This window comes from Ambystoma mexicanum, chromosome 3q, assembly GCF_040938575.1.
Source record: "Ambystoma mexicanum isolate Mex_15411 chromosome 3q, UKY_AmexF1_1, whole genome shotgun sequence".
In the NCBI taxonomy this organism is placed as follows: domain Eukaryota; kingdom Metazoa; phylum Chordata; class Amphibia; order Caudata; family Ambystomatidae; genus Ambystoma; species Ambystoma mexicanum.
The window spans coordinates 1,289,760,678-1,289,774,701 of NC_090926.1; the positions used below are offsets into that span (position 1 = coordinate 1,289,760,678).

The following is a 14,024-nucleotide window of genomic DNA, read 5'->3' on the forward strand; positions in this document are numbered from 1 at the left end:
TAGGCTACATGAGCCAACCTCCAGATGACAAAGACAGCAGGACGCCCTGGTCTGAGACAGCCAGACTGCCGGCAAGGAGGAGAGTGCTGCAGAATCCCCACATCATACAGAAAGGTGAACAAAGGCTGCAGGAATCTCAACGAAGACACGACAAAGCCGCACACCACCTGGAGAAACTAGGCAAGACCCTCACAGGTACCAGGATTACCAGGATGCTTGCTGGGGCTTTGGAAGGGTTCAAGAGACACGACAGTTGGGTCTGGGACCTGCACCCAGTTGAGAAGAGTGTCATAAATCCTCCTCTTTGGCACAGTACCTGGCAGGAAAGCGACCCAGGTCTAATAATAATAATAATCATAATAATAGTTTGCCAACAGAAAGCAGCAGAATCCTACGGGTCTGGGACCCACACCTGCAAAGCAGTACAACTAGGTAAAAAGAAGCCAGGGGGAGGGAGTCAGTCCCCTGGCAGTCTGAACTTTGGTAAAGAACCTGAGAAGGGTTTAGGGAAGGGAGTCATTTCCACCAGCCTTCGTAAACTTGGGCCTGGGGAAAGGAATAATTCGCCCAGCCTTTGTGAACTTTGGTAAAGAACCTGAGAAGGGCTTAGGGAAGGGAGTAATTTCCGCCAGCCTTCGTAAATTAGGGCCTGGGGAAAGGAATCATTCACCCAGCCTTCGTGAACTGTGGTAAAGAACCTGAGATGGGCTTAGGGAAGGGAGTCATTTCCACCAGCCTTCGTGAACTGTGGTAAAGAACCTAAGATGGGCTTAGGGAAGGGTCCGAGGAAGGGAGACACCTCCTCCCCTTCCACCAATTACAGTGAAATTACAAGCCAAGAGAGATCAGGGGAAGGAAGGCATAACCCCTGGTGTTGTGTACTGTGAAGCAAAGCCAGGGAAGGGAGTCATTCCCCTGGAACTGTGAAACTACAGACAACAAGATACCTGGAGAAGGGAGGCATTCCCCTGGAACCCAATAATGAAGAAAACTATGGGCAATAAGGAATGATGCTTGAGTTGGAACGGAGAACATCACAGCACCTCGAGCTAGAACTGTGTCCGATATTGGAAAGGAACCGACACCTGGAGAAGGGAGTTATTCTCTCAGGCGCAGTTACCTCCTTCCAATTGGTTCTTTGATCCGTTGTCCAGAAGAAAGGGAGCATTCTTCTGGACCAGTATTTCTTTAGTTTAGTTACTAGTGTAAGGGATGGAGGTAGGAATTTTGACACACAATGGTGGACTCTTTTTTATTTACTTGGACACTCTGACCGATTCCTTAGTTGATGCAGGGAACTATCTTAAGAGTAAGGGAGAGATAGGATTCTTGTTTATTTTGGAGCAAATACAAGTTTATGCCAACAATCATGCCACCCGTATTTCAGTCTGCTCCTTCTGCACCATTAAACTCTGCATCTCTGAATGTTACTATCTGGCTGTGAAGGATGTGCCTGATGGTCTCAGGGTTCATATGCGTGGACACTGCCTTTTGCCATTCTGATTTGCCCTGCGCAATGCTAAGTTAACTTTTTCATTGTTAGCGCTGCTGCCCATGCTCGTAAGGCAAACAGCACTTACAATTAAACCCTCCCCAACATGCTTGCATGTCGGGGAGAGTTTAATTTCAATTGTGAACACTGCTTACCATGCGCACATGGCAAGCGGCGCTCGCAATGAAAATTAACGAGTTTCCCCACTTAGCACTGTGAAGTGCAAAAGTGAAGGGCAAAAGGTGGCATACACACTTGTATACCGCCTTTTGCCATTTCCATTTGCTGCCCGCAGTGGCGCTGGCGACGTATGTCGGGTAAGGTTTAATTGTAATTGTACACGCTTCCTGCATGCTTTCATGGCAGGGAGCGTGTACAATGGATCCCTTTGGGGTCTGTCTGCTTTATGCTGGTGCTACAAACAGGCGGACCCATGGGGATTACCAGCATCAGCGCCGGCACAAACCTCCATGCCGGTGCAAATGCTGGAGCATTTCTATGGCAGAGTGGAAGGGAGTGGTGGAAATGCGAGTTCCGCCGCTCCTCTTCACCATACAAATGACGGAAAATGAGCCGTGACATGGATGGAAAGCTTTAAAGCCTTAGTGAAGGCTTTTACGCCTTCCATTCACATTACAGCTCTCATGAACATGGGCCCCTATACGTTTGCAATATGTGTGCACATTCAATTTTTCAATACTATTGTGTTTTACATTGTACTTTTTAACCGCTCCTGAAAGGGCACTGTTCACTGTTTTACCATTCGTTTCCCTGGGAAAGTCGAGTCAGGCCTTTGAGAACCCCTTAAGCCTGGTTGTCGGTCTTTGCTCTGTACACAGGCATTGGAAACTTCATCGAATTCTGATCCATCAAGAAAGCTGTCACTCATGCTCTTCCTGTCTCTCCAGATAATGTACTACAAGCAGACACAGAGACCGCCCCCAAACGAACTCCTAGACCAGCATCGTGATGTGATCCAGCGCTTCCAGTGGCAGAAAGCTCATCTAGAGCGTGGTGGTCCAGAGGTTATTAAAGGTACGTCCTTCCAAAAGAGTGCAAGCCTTATTTCTGTGGGAGGAGGGCTAATTACTGTCTCACGAGCAGTAGAGGTTTGAAGGGACTGCCTTCAATGGTTGGGAGCCTTTCAGTGCAAGCCTCATTTCTGTGGGAGGAGGGCTAGTTACTGTCTCACGAGCAGTAGAGGGTTTGAAGGGACTGTTTTCAATGGTTGGGGTGCCTTCATTTCCTCCGAGGGGAGCCTTCGTTGCCTCCTGAAGGGAGCCTTCGTTGCCTCCTGAGGGGAGCCTTCGTTGCCTCCTGAGGGGAGTCGGGGCATCCGTGTCTTGCTTAGGACCTGCTGTTAACACTATTTGCACAGGTCAGAAGTGTTCAACTCACTGCTTTATTTTATTTATTTATTGGACATTTGTATGGTACCTATACAGCAGAAAGTGTTCCCTGGCACCACAAGACAAACTGGGACGGGGAACAGGGGAAGATAAACAACGTAAACCAGTCTACTAGGCCTTGTGACATTCAGATCATGCAAGTGCAGTAAGCAAAGTGCAGGGCGGTGGGTGGGGCCAGCGCTGAGGCAGATTAAGGGCTAGGGCATTCACCCAGATCCCATCCACAAGCGTACCCACAACATACGGTCGTTGGGAAGGCTCCAGCCAGTCTGGTCAGCACTTCCCCACACAACCATATATGGAACTTCCACCCAACAGCCGGTCAGGGGGAAGGGACAGAGTCAGGGCTTCGGGAAGATCTAGGTAACAGGCGATGGAAGGCAAGAGGCCACAGGGGCCATCTTGTTTCCATCAGGAATCTCCCGATTCCAATGACAGGGCCTGGGCATCCCAAAATGGAGGACGTCAAGGGCACCAGTCATTTCAGCAAGGAGCTGCCACCAACCCGTACCCTGCTCTGTGGGTCACACACAGGTGCCCAAAAACATACACTAGGGGCACAGGGTTGTATTCCCACCCATAGGTGCCATAAGGGTATCCCATGGGTCTGTTCACCAAAACCAAAGGAGAGAGCTGCACCGCCAGGAGTCACACATGAACTCCTGCGCGGAAATCACGACAGAACACACGATAAAAACAGTAAAGGACAAGGATACAGAGGCCCTGTCCCTCCGATGCATTTCCAGCATCACAGGTATGTATGACTTTTTGGAGGGTAGTTAAACCCAAAGTCCGAGGTTAGAAGAGTCTTCGGGAAGACAGGACAGCCAATGTCTATTGAGCAAAGTCAAGGGGAGCTGAGGCACTTCTAGAAGGTAAGTAAAACATCTTGCACAATATTATAGAGAGTTTGTTGAAAAAGGAATCCCTGTTAGGCCACAAGCCGGGAGGCTTGTGAAGAGCAAAGCTGCAAGCAACTCTGCAAAAGGCAGCAAATGCAAGTCTCAACTGAGAGCAACCAAGCTACATAACAAGAGGTAAGTACTGGTTCGTTCACAGTACCTTTGGTCTGAAGAAATGTTTCCAGCTGGCTTCTGTTCCTGTTGTAATATGGCAGATCATGTTGTTACTGGGCCTCAGTCATGGGGACAGGAGGGAGGACGTCAGGGCACTCCTGCACTACGATTCGAATGTCGGCGGCAGCAATGGGCAAAGTTCAGATCAGCGTCACTTTGCGGTTTTGGCTACTTGCAAATAGCACCACCGCAGTTCTTGGACACCTTGTGGACTTTCCTTGCTTCTGGGGTCCAGCACTCTGATGAGGTGGTTCAGGCTTGGTCAGCCCTGCTTCGAGGGAGTCCGGAGGATCTTCCTGGAGCTCGGGTCCAGCTTTAAAACTATGCACTAGATTCTGGTGTTCCTGTCCCCTGGTACTCTGTTCCTGCAGCAGCAATGGAAGTACAGCCAACAGAGAGGATTTCCAGTCAAGTTCGTCTTGGAGTCGATTGGTCCCACCAACCCAAGAGGAGAAGTAGTCCTTTGCAGGCCTTCTCTGGTCAAGGCGAATTCGGAGCTTCAGCTCTGCAGCAGGGCTTCACAGGACAAACACAATGGTCCAAGAGTTGCAGCAAGCTTCTCTTCCAAGTTCTTCTTCGGATTCCTTCGTCCAGTTTTGACACTGCCTTCCTTGCAAAAGACCTCGCCTTTTATGCAAGTTGTTCCCATTCATTCGCAGCCTAGCTGTTACTCACAGCAGGGTGGCTGTCCTCCAAGGACAGCCAGCCAGCCAATCACCTTTGGGTGCATTTCTGTAGAAATACAACCAAGGAGACTAAGCACAGGGAGTTTCAGGTACCTCCCTTGCTTTCTGCCCTGCCAGACACAGGTTTCAGCCTTGAACCCCGGCAAAGAAAAAAACAAACAAAGGGGTCAAACCTGGTTTGGCGCGCAGAGTAAATCTCAAGAAGGACCATTACAACAGTCACAATGTAAAGTTTGTCAGACTACAAAACCAAAAGAAACAGTGTTTAAATCAAAGAAAAATACATGAGAGAGTGGGGAAAAAGGTCTCACTCTCTCCAGGATAATAGTCCTAAATTTCAGCAAAAGAGCTGGAGGTCTCTAAGGAAAAAGGGAATGAGCATATGTCTGAGAATTCTCCTTAACACTTTGGAAACGTGCCTCGTTGCAGTCTCCCAAAGCCCAAGTTTGGCCTTACAATCTTCGATGCGGCCGCCTCGATCACTGGGTTCTCATTCTGGACGTCCAACAACTCTCAGCATACCAGAATCGCACGGGCCACTGTCGGACAGGTCAGAAGACAACGAAAAACCCATTCCTTCTTTACTGTTCAGTTTAAATAGCGAGGGCGGCCCCAGTGCAATGCCATTAAAATTGGTAGCAGCTGATCGAGCATGCCTCTCGCTAGATCGTAGTGTTCTCAAGCTCTTCACCGTCGCTGTACTTATTGCATCAGGGTGGTTTGATATTTTACAATAACACATAGTTTGCGATGTGATCTTATGTGTAGAACATTCAGGCATTAACATAAGCCTGCAGGGTTGGGGTTTAAAGCGGCAGGGTTGCCCACTCACGTCCTTGTCCCCAGGAGGGGAGTTCCTCTCCATGAGCTCCTCCTGCATGTTACCACCCCTAGGAGAACTATTGGTTAGCTGCCTAGCCTCATGGAAAGGGCTCCCCTTTTGGAAGAAGTGAAATTATCTGAAGGATCGTCACAGCTCACTGCAGCCAGCCCTTCCTGGCAGGTTGGTTTTTGGACCATAGGCTAGAAAATTTCTTTGGGGGGTCAACAGACCTTCCAGTTGGCTGGAAGCCAAGCCTGCTGCACCTGTGGGTAAGAGTATGACTTTACCAAACACATACCCATAACCGCAGCAGGCCTACTGGCTTTGTCCTGTTGATTCCGATTGGGGAGCCATTTGCAAACTATTAGCAAGTGACTTTAAAAGGTACTCGCTTGAACGTAGACATTTTCCCTGCCCCACTCCGCTCTTCGAGCCCTGGTGCATCTTGAACAATGAGGAGTTTAGAAGAGACCAGTGATTTATTTCTTCTTAATACATTTTTGCATAGTAAGTCACTGCAATTCACTATTTCACATTCCAAATTGTTCCAGTAACACTAATTGCAGTTCTCCAGCATGGGGTCTGGCATGGATTCACATGCTCATGAATATTCCCCGTCGTCAGGCTGGGAATCCTCGGTAAAGAAAAAAAATCAGTATCAGTTTCGTTTCTGATCTGTCTTTCTTAGTAGTAACCAATCACTGATCTCTGGGTCATACTGCCCCCAGCCAATGACTGCCCTCTCCCTAAGCCCCACCTCTGGCAGCCATCCTCAGATTTTTACAGCACGCTCAAGTGTTGGGAGTCCTTGTGCTTTAGCTCTCGAGTTTTGCTGCGTTTTCGCGCTTTTTTCAGGAGATTTTCTCATTTTTTCGGTTTAATCGAGCCTCAAGCTCCACCGTTTCTACTTCCGATAAAAGGGACCCGTTTCGGAATTCTTCTACGCCCCTCAAGGGTGAGGTTTTCATCGAGTTTACGCTTCTTGGAGGATTCCGGAAGATCTGCGGCCTACCTCAACGGACATGGCCAAGGACAAGGGAAGCTCGACGCCCGGATCGAAGCTGTTCAGGTGCTGCCCTGGATGCGGATTACAAAACGTTTTCAAGGAGGACGAGCCCTTGCGGTGTCTCTACTGCCTTCATGAGGACAAGACGCATGTGGAGAAGGACTGTGCGTTCTGCAAGAACCTTTCAGAACGGACCAAACAAGATCATCGTTCCCGCCTGGCTGGACAAGGGCACAGCACGTGAGAAGGCGAAGAAAAAGTCTGAGCGGGCTTCTAAGTCCTGGGAGGGCGCCCCGGTGACGGGGGCCCAACAGAAGGCCAAGCACTGCCTGTCCGCGGGCACCGGGAGCACCAAAAGGTAGGCCTCTTCGGCTGCCAGGCAGGGCGCGACTTCCCCAGCACGTTCAACCACGAGCCAGCGCTCTGGTTCGAGGAAGTCCGAGAACCCGGATAAGCTGCTGGAGCTGCCCCGGTCGATCTCGAAAGGGGAGCGAGGCGCTGACCCTCCCTCCCACCCCCCCAAGGCGAAGGCCCAGGACGCACCTAAGGTGGTGAGGGCTTTGATCCAGCCGGCAAAGGCCTCTATCGAAGTGGAAACGGCCTCTGGGCCCAGAGTATCACTGCCACCGCGGAGGGAATCCTCTTTCCAGCCCATCGTTAAGACCCCTGTGAAGTCCCTGGCAGAAAGAGGGGGGGTGGTGGCCATTACAGACTCGGAATCAGCCTCTGAGGAGGAGCTGGTGGAAACCGAGAAGGGCCTCAACGAGAGGTTCATAGGCCTCAACGAGAGGTTCGATCCCAGGGGACGGTACCCGCTGACGTGATCGAAGATAGCGACGATGGTGACGAAGAGGGCCCATTGGATCGCCCATCCCGTCCGTCGCAGCCATTACCCGAGCCCCAGGATAGCTCGGCGGCCATTTTGTTGGCGATCCAATCCTTATGTACCGAGATAAGGACGAGATTACCACGGACCCCGATGGAGGATCCAGAACCAGGCCTGTCGGGAAACCCTACGAACAAGCGGAGGAGAGTCCACCCCTCTCCGCCCTTCGTGCCCGCGAGGCCTGTGGACCCCTCATCCCCCTCGCCGGACCCTAGAGAGGATACTGCGATGGATACATCGACGGGGACGGACGACGGCGGCGATGACGCAGCGAACATCCCGTCATCACCCCCCAGCGGGCTTCTCCAGCCGACGAAATTGGCTCCTTCCACGCCATGATAACTAGGGCATCGAGCTCTTCCAGCTCTGCCCTGAAGAACAAAAAAAGGAAGGGTTTCTTTACCAACGACGAGAGGCCAAGAGGAAGACGATCCTCGCGGTGCCTTTGCTCGTTGACATCTGGGACGAGGGGATTGCTGTCCTCAAGAACCCTTCCACGACACCCGCCAAGAGGGACAGGTACGAGAAGAAGTACCGAGTCCCCGATGCCGCCCCCTTGTGCCTCAGGGCCCAGCCCACGCCGGACTCTTTCGTCTCGGCAGCGGCTAAGAAGAAAGCAGCGGGTGCGGCGGCTTCAACTTCCACTTCCCCGCCGGACAGCAAGGGCAAGAAGTTGGACTCCATGGGACGAATAGTCATCTCGTCAGCGGCGACGACGATTAAGGCGGCCAATGCCTTAGCGATCGTGGCCCGCTATGACAGGGAGCTCTGGTTCAAGATAGCTCCCCTGCTAGACTTCCTACCTGACAAGAGGGCGGAGGCCCTAGAAATTCGGCAGGAAGGCGAGGTGGCGTCGGATCACGCCATAACGGTGGCAACGGACATTGCCGATACCGGATTTCGCCAACTCGGCAACAGAGTTTGCCTCCGACGACGAGGATGGCTCAAGGCGACAGACTTTCGCCAGGACGTCCAGACCAGAGTGTTGGACATGCCGTTCCACGGCAACAACCTTTTTGGTAAGGCGGTGGACGAGTCTCTACAGGCCATCAAGACCGACTCGGAGACGGCCCGGGCCCTAGGGGTACTTCAACAGCGATGGCCCTTTTGGAGATCCGGAGGCAGACAGGGTGCCTCCAAAGGATCCAGCGGTGGTTCCTCCACTTATCGCCAGGCGGCCCGCTCCTCTTCCCAGGAGGCCTACAGAGGTCGCAGCAAGCAAGGGGGATCCCGCCGTCGTCACCAAGGAGGCCAAGGCGGCATGGCCGCCTCCAAGCAAGACTGACCCGGCCGTGTCGTCGGGCCTCCACTGAAGCACCCCGGTGAGAGGCCGGCTGACGAAGTTCGTCAGTGTGTGGGAGTCCATCTCCACTGACCGTTGGGTGTTGGACACCCTGGCCAACGGGCACTCGCTGGAATTCCTAAAGAAGTGCCCTTGCATTCCTCCCGTGGCCAGGAAGGAGAATCACGTCCCTCAACTGCTGTTGGAGGTGAGGGTGATGCTCAAGAAAGGTGCCATCGAGCTCATCCCCAGGAGGCTCCAGGGCTCCGGAGTGTACTCAAGGTACTTCCTCGTCAGAAAGAAGACAGGCGGTTGGTGAACCCATCCTGGACCTGCGTCGGTTAAACAAATACATCAAGGCACAGAAATTCAGGATGGTCACCCTCCAGCACGTGCTGGGACAGCCGGAGGAGGGCGACTTCCTATCGTCGTTGGACCTGGAGGATGCTTACTTCCATATCCCCATTCTAAAAGGGCACAGGAAGTTTCTCAGGTTCGTGGTTCAGGGACGCCACTACCAATTCAGAGCCCTACCGTTCGGATTAAAGTCAGCACCCAGGGTATTCACCAAGTGCCTGGCACCAGTGGCGGCACGGCTGCGCCTGCAGGGGATCCACGTCTACCCCTACCTGGACGACTGGCTAATCCGGGCAAGGACAAAGGAACTTGCTGTCGAACACACGGCGAGGACCGTCCGGTTGCTCACGGAACTGGGGTTCGCCATCAACTACCCCAAAACGCACGTGGTTCCATCGCAAGTAGGACTGTTTCTGGGAGCGAAGCTCGATACAGTGGGGCAATTGGCCTCCCCGTCAGAGGAGAGGACCAAGACCATCCTGGGCAAGGTGCAGCGCCTGTTAGCCACAGACGTGGACAGGGTGAGGTCCATCAAGTCCCTTCTCGGGATGATGTCCTAATGCATCTATCTTGTACCCCTTTGCAGACTTCGGATGCTTCCGCTACAGGAGTTGCTCTACGCCCGCTGGTTTCAGGCGACGGGCTGCTTCGAGGACAGGATCCCTCTCGACGAGGAGTTCCGTCGAGCGATCCTACGGTGGGGTACCCGTGCTCACCTCACTACAGGCACAGACTTTCAAACCCCAGCGTTTCAGGAGACGGTGACGACGGACGCCTCTCTGGAGGGTTGGGGGGCCCACACCGGAGATCTCCACGCAAGAGGTCTTTGGCTCCCGGAGGAGAGGTCTCACCACATCAACATCCTGGAGCTCTGAGCAGTGTTCTGGGCGCTCAAGTAGTTCCTTCCATCCCTCAAGGACAAAGTGGTGAGGATCTTCACCGACCACACCACCACGATGTTCTACATACGGAAGCAGGGGGGCACCAGATCCCCAGCCCTATCCAAGGAGGCCCAGGATCTGTGGCACTGGGCCGTCGCCCAGGGGATGTTACTGGTTCCCTTCCGCTTGGCAGGAATAAAAAATACCATTGCCGACTCACTCAGCAGGGAGCTGTGCTCGTGCCACGAGTGGGAACTGCATCAGGACCAGGTGGATCGGCTCTTTCGACGATGGGACAAACCCCGGATTGACCTTTTCACGACAGCGACGAACTCCAAGTGCCAGAGGTTCGCCAGCAGGTTCCCGCAGCCGAGGAGCATGGGCGATGCTTTCTCGTTCCCCTGGGACGGCCTGTTTCTATACGCGTTCCCTCCGTTGCCGTTGCTTCTTCCGCCTCATCAACCAGCTCAAGAGGTCTAGGTGCAGAATGTTCCTCGTCACACCAGCGTGGCCGAGGCAGATCTGGTTCCCGGACCTTCTGGACTTGTTAACGTCCCCACCAGTCAAGCTGCCGGCGGATGCAGATCTTCTCTCCAGAGAAGGGGGCGCCATTCTCCATCACGATCCACAGTCGCTGAACCTGCAGGCCTGGCTCCTGCAGCACTAGAGTTTGGAGGGTACGATATCCCGCTCACTGCAGAGAGGTTCTTGCAAAAGCCAGGGTGTCCTCAACTCTTAAGTGTTACGGTCATAAGTGGAAGAGGTTCTCTGTCTGGTGCTGTGCACAGAAGATTAACCCTCTGCGGATTATGGCCCCTCAAGTACTGCGGTACCTACTGTTGCTGGTCAAAGCTGGACTGGCTCACGCCTCCATCAAAATACATCTGGCTGCCATCTCCCGATATACCAGGACTACGGGACGGGCGTCCTTGTGGTCTCATCGCCTGGTGAAGGAATTTATGAAGGGACTATTCCGATCGTTCCTGCCGGTGAAGGCTCCAGCCCCGCCGTGGGAGCTTAATGTGGTGCTGACCAGGCTCATGGGGGCCCCATTCGAGCCTATGGATTCGGCGCACCTGAAGTTCCTGTCATGGAAGACAGCGTTCCTTGTGGCCATCACCTCCGCACAACCAGTGGGAGAGATCCAGGCCCTATCTTGCAAGCCTCCATATTTGACTTTTCATGACACGAGGGTGGTGCTGAGGACGCACCCCTCCTTCATACCCAAGGTGCCATCGGACTTCCACCTCAATGAGCCCTTGGTGTTACCAGTTTTCTTCCCGTCGCCTTCGACGCCGGCCGAGAGGACTTTGCACTCGCTGGATGTAGCTAGAGCGCTGAAGTTCTACGTGGACCGCACAGAGTTTTCAGAAGACGTTGCAACTGTTTGTGAACTTTGGGTCTGTGAATCAAGGGAAGGCTCTCTCGAAGACTTCCATTTCCAGATGGCTCTCCGGCTGCATCATGCATTGTCACCGGTTGGCAAAGCGACCGCTGCCCGGCCGTCCGAGAGCCCATTCGACCAGAACGATCGCTGCTACTACGGCGTTCCTGTCTGGTGTGCCCCTGCTGGACATCTGCAGGGCTGCTACGTGGAGGTCTACGCACACCTTCACAAGATTCTACTGCGTCGATCGGGACTCCTGGGAGGAGTCCAGGGTCGGCCAAGCAGTGCTGCGCAACCTGTTCGCCTAAGGTGAGCCTGGTGAGGAGGTAAGAATTGCTTAATGTTGAGTTTTGGATGTAATGCTTAATGTTGAGCCTTTGCCACCTCCCGTGGTTGTGCATGTGTATACTGCTATGTATTTTTATTCATGAGCATGTGAATCCATGCCAGACCCCATGCTGGAGAAGGAACAAGTTACTTACCTGTAACTGTTGTTCTCCAGCATGGGTCTGGCATGGATTCACATGTGAACCCTCCTGCCTACCCCTCTGCGGCTCTTCACTTGGTCATACTGCCACTTGGCGTGCTACCAAATCTGAGGATGGCTGCCAGAGGCGGGGCTTAGGTAGAGGGAAGTCATTGGCTGGGGGCAGTATGACCCAGAGATCAGTGATTGGTTACTACTAAGAAAGACAGATCAGAAATGAAACTGATACTGATTTTTTTTTTCTTTACCAAGGATTCCCAGCCTGACGATGGGGAATATTCATGAGCATGTGAATCCATGCCAGACCCCATGGTGGAGAACAACAGTTACAGGTAAGTAACTTGTTCCTTATATGTTGTGACAGTCTGGGCCATGAACCTGTCAGCGGAGAATAGAGACCCATCCCACCCTGTGCCTAGCAGGCAGTGATCTACAGCCAGCCATGTCCTAAGAGTAGGCTGAGGGAATTGTGGGACACCAGTCCCTGAAACCTCCTTAAGTGTCATGAAGGTTAACATGGATACCACCCAGTTGAGCCGATTCTTTTTACAATCTTACCCCCTCTGTCCTGAGCCTCCCAGCACTACCCCTGTGCTCACTGGGATATTTTCATTGAAGGTGAGTGAGCCTTTATTTCACTCACCCCCCTGCATTTACTTCTCTCCTGAACTATGTATTTAACGTTGTGCATCACAGGCCATCTTACAGGTTGTACTGTGGGTAAACTTTGTGCCCCTTCTCGTTGTAAAAAGGAGCCTTTTTGCCAGCTTCCAGGCATCCTCTGAACAGGCTGATGGCAGTCGTTACTTGTTCACCTATTTTCTGCATGCATTTATCCTGGGCTACCTAAGTAACCACAATAATGAACTAAAGGGGACCTGTTGGGATGGATTTCTAGAATCTAGGCCATCCTAGGTATAGTGAACAGTGGCACTCTGAGGTTAGCCAAACCCAATCAAAGTAAGAATGGAGAGGGGTTAAGGATTAGTCTCAGGAGAGTGTGAGTGGGGTCAGGGGTCCACACAGTGAATTTAGACAGGTAAGTACAAAAATACTATGCTCATTCTAGGCCCGAAACCCACACGAGGAAATGAAATGAGTAGGTGATGATGATCGCACAACACTCAATTAACAAACATATATAGTCACCTTTAGGTTCTCAGAAATGCATTAAAAAACTTAGACAACTGAAAAAGGTAAGTAGAGATGCAGTAGAATGAAAGCAGTTTTTAAGAATTATATCCTAAATGTATTAATCCAATCCCTGTGATGTATGGGGCCATGTGCCCAAAAAGTCACAACCATTCTTCTTGGGAGAAGGGACTGATGGAGGAAGAATTCTTGTGGTAGTGAAAATGTTCCAGAAGATATTCAACAAAGTTACCATTGTTTTTAATTTTATTATTATTTGCATTTAATCTGTTTAGATTTTTACAAAGACGTTTTGTTCTTGAAGAGGAGTGTTTAGTGTTTTTACTATGCGTTCTCAACGTTCTCGACGTAGACCAAGGAGGACAGGATTTTGCAAAAGAAAAAGAAAAGACTTCAGGCAGAGGAATAGTCCTGGTATCATCCTCGTCTTTTGGCTGAGATGGCTATTTCTGTATGCTACTCCTGAAGGTTCTGGGAGGCCTTCTCCAAGGCGATGGCTAGAAGTTTGGTCGCTGCTATTAGCCATCTAGTTTGGGCTCCTGTAATAAGACGATTTCACCAAATGTTTTCCTCGACGACGTACGAGGTGATAAACAGGGGGCCGAGGAAAGCTTTTCTTTCTTGGTCTACTGTCGGGCAAACCATCAAGAGGTGCCTGATTGATTCTGTAGATTGTGGATCTTTACAAAGTCTACATAATTTTTCTTCGGGCGCTGTACGAATTGCTAAGATTTCTTGGGTCGGTAGGAAGTTTAAGCGAGCTTTCAGTAGGGTTTTCATTAGCCGTTTACAGGGGTATTTTGTGCAGTATCCCATTGGCTCTTTGAGTTTGTTGAAGACTGGTGGTAGGTGGGCTAGAAGTTTATTTGAGACTGCTTTCTCGTTGGTTTTTATCCAGTCGAGCCATTCCATTTTTGCTTTTATTCTTAATGGATTTTGGATTAGTTCTTCTTCAGAGCACGATATTTCTTGTAGTGTGAGCTTTTGAGTATTGGCCCAGTCGTTTAGAAATTCGTTGGTCCCTTTAGCGATTTCCACAGCAATCATGTGGTATATTTCTAGGCTCTCTGGGTTCTGGATTATTCTGAAGAGTTGGATGG

The 14,024-nt window shown here is 51.6% G+C and overlaps 1 protein-coding gene across 2 annotated transcripts in view; it reads left to right on the top strand.

Moving 5' to 3' along the window:
* The window catches only part of CC2D1A (coiled-coil and C2 domain containing 1A), a 988,624-nt gene that overhangs the window by 867,024 nt on the left and 107,576 nt on the right, over positions 1-14,024 (top strand). For both annotated transcript variants that reach the window (XM_069604374.1, XM_069604375.1), the window contains one exon: positions 2,401-2,527. In XM_069604374.1, coding sequence (XP_069460475.1) covers positions 2,401-2,527 — 127 coding nt within the window. The remainder of the gene's footprint in view (positions 1-2,400; positions 2,528-14,024) is intronic.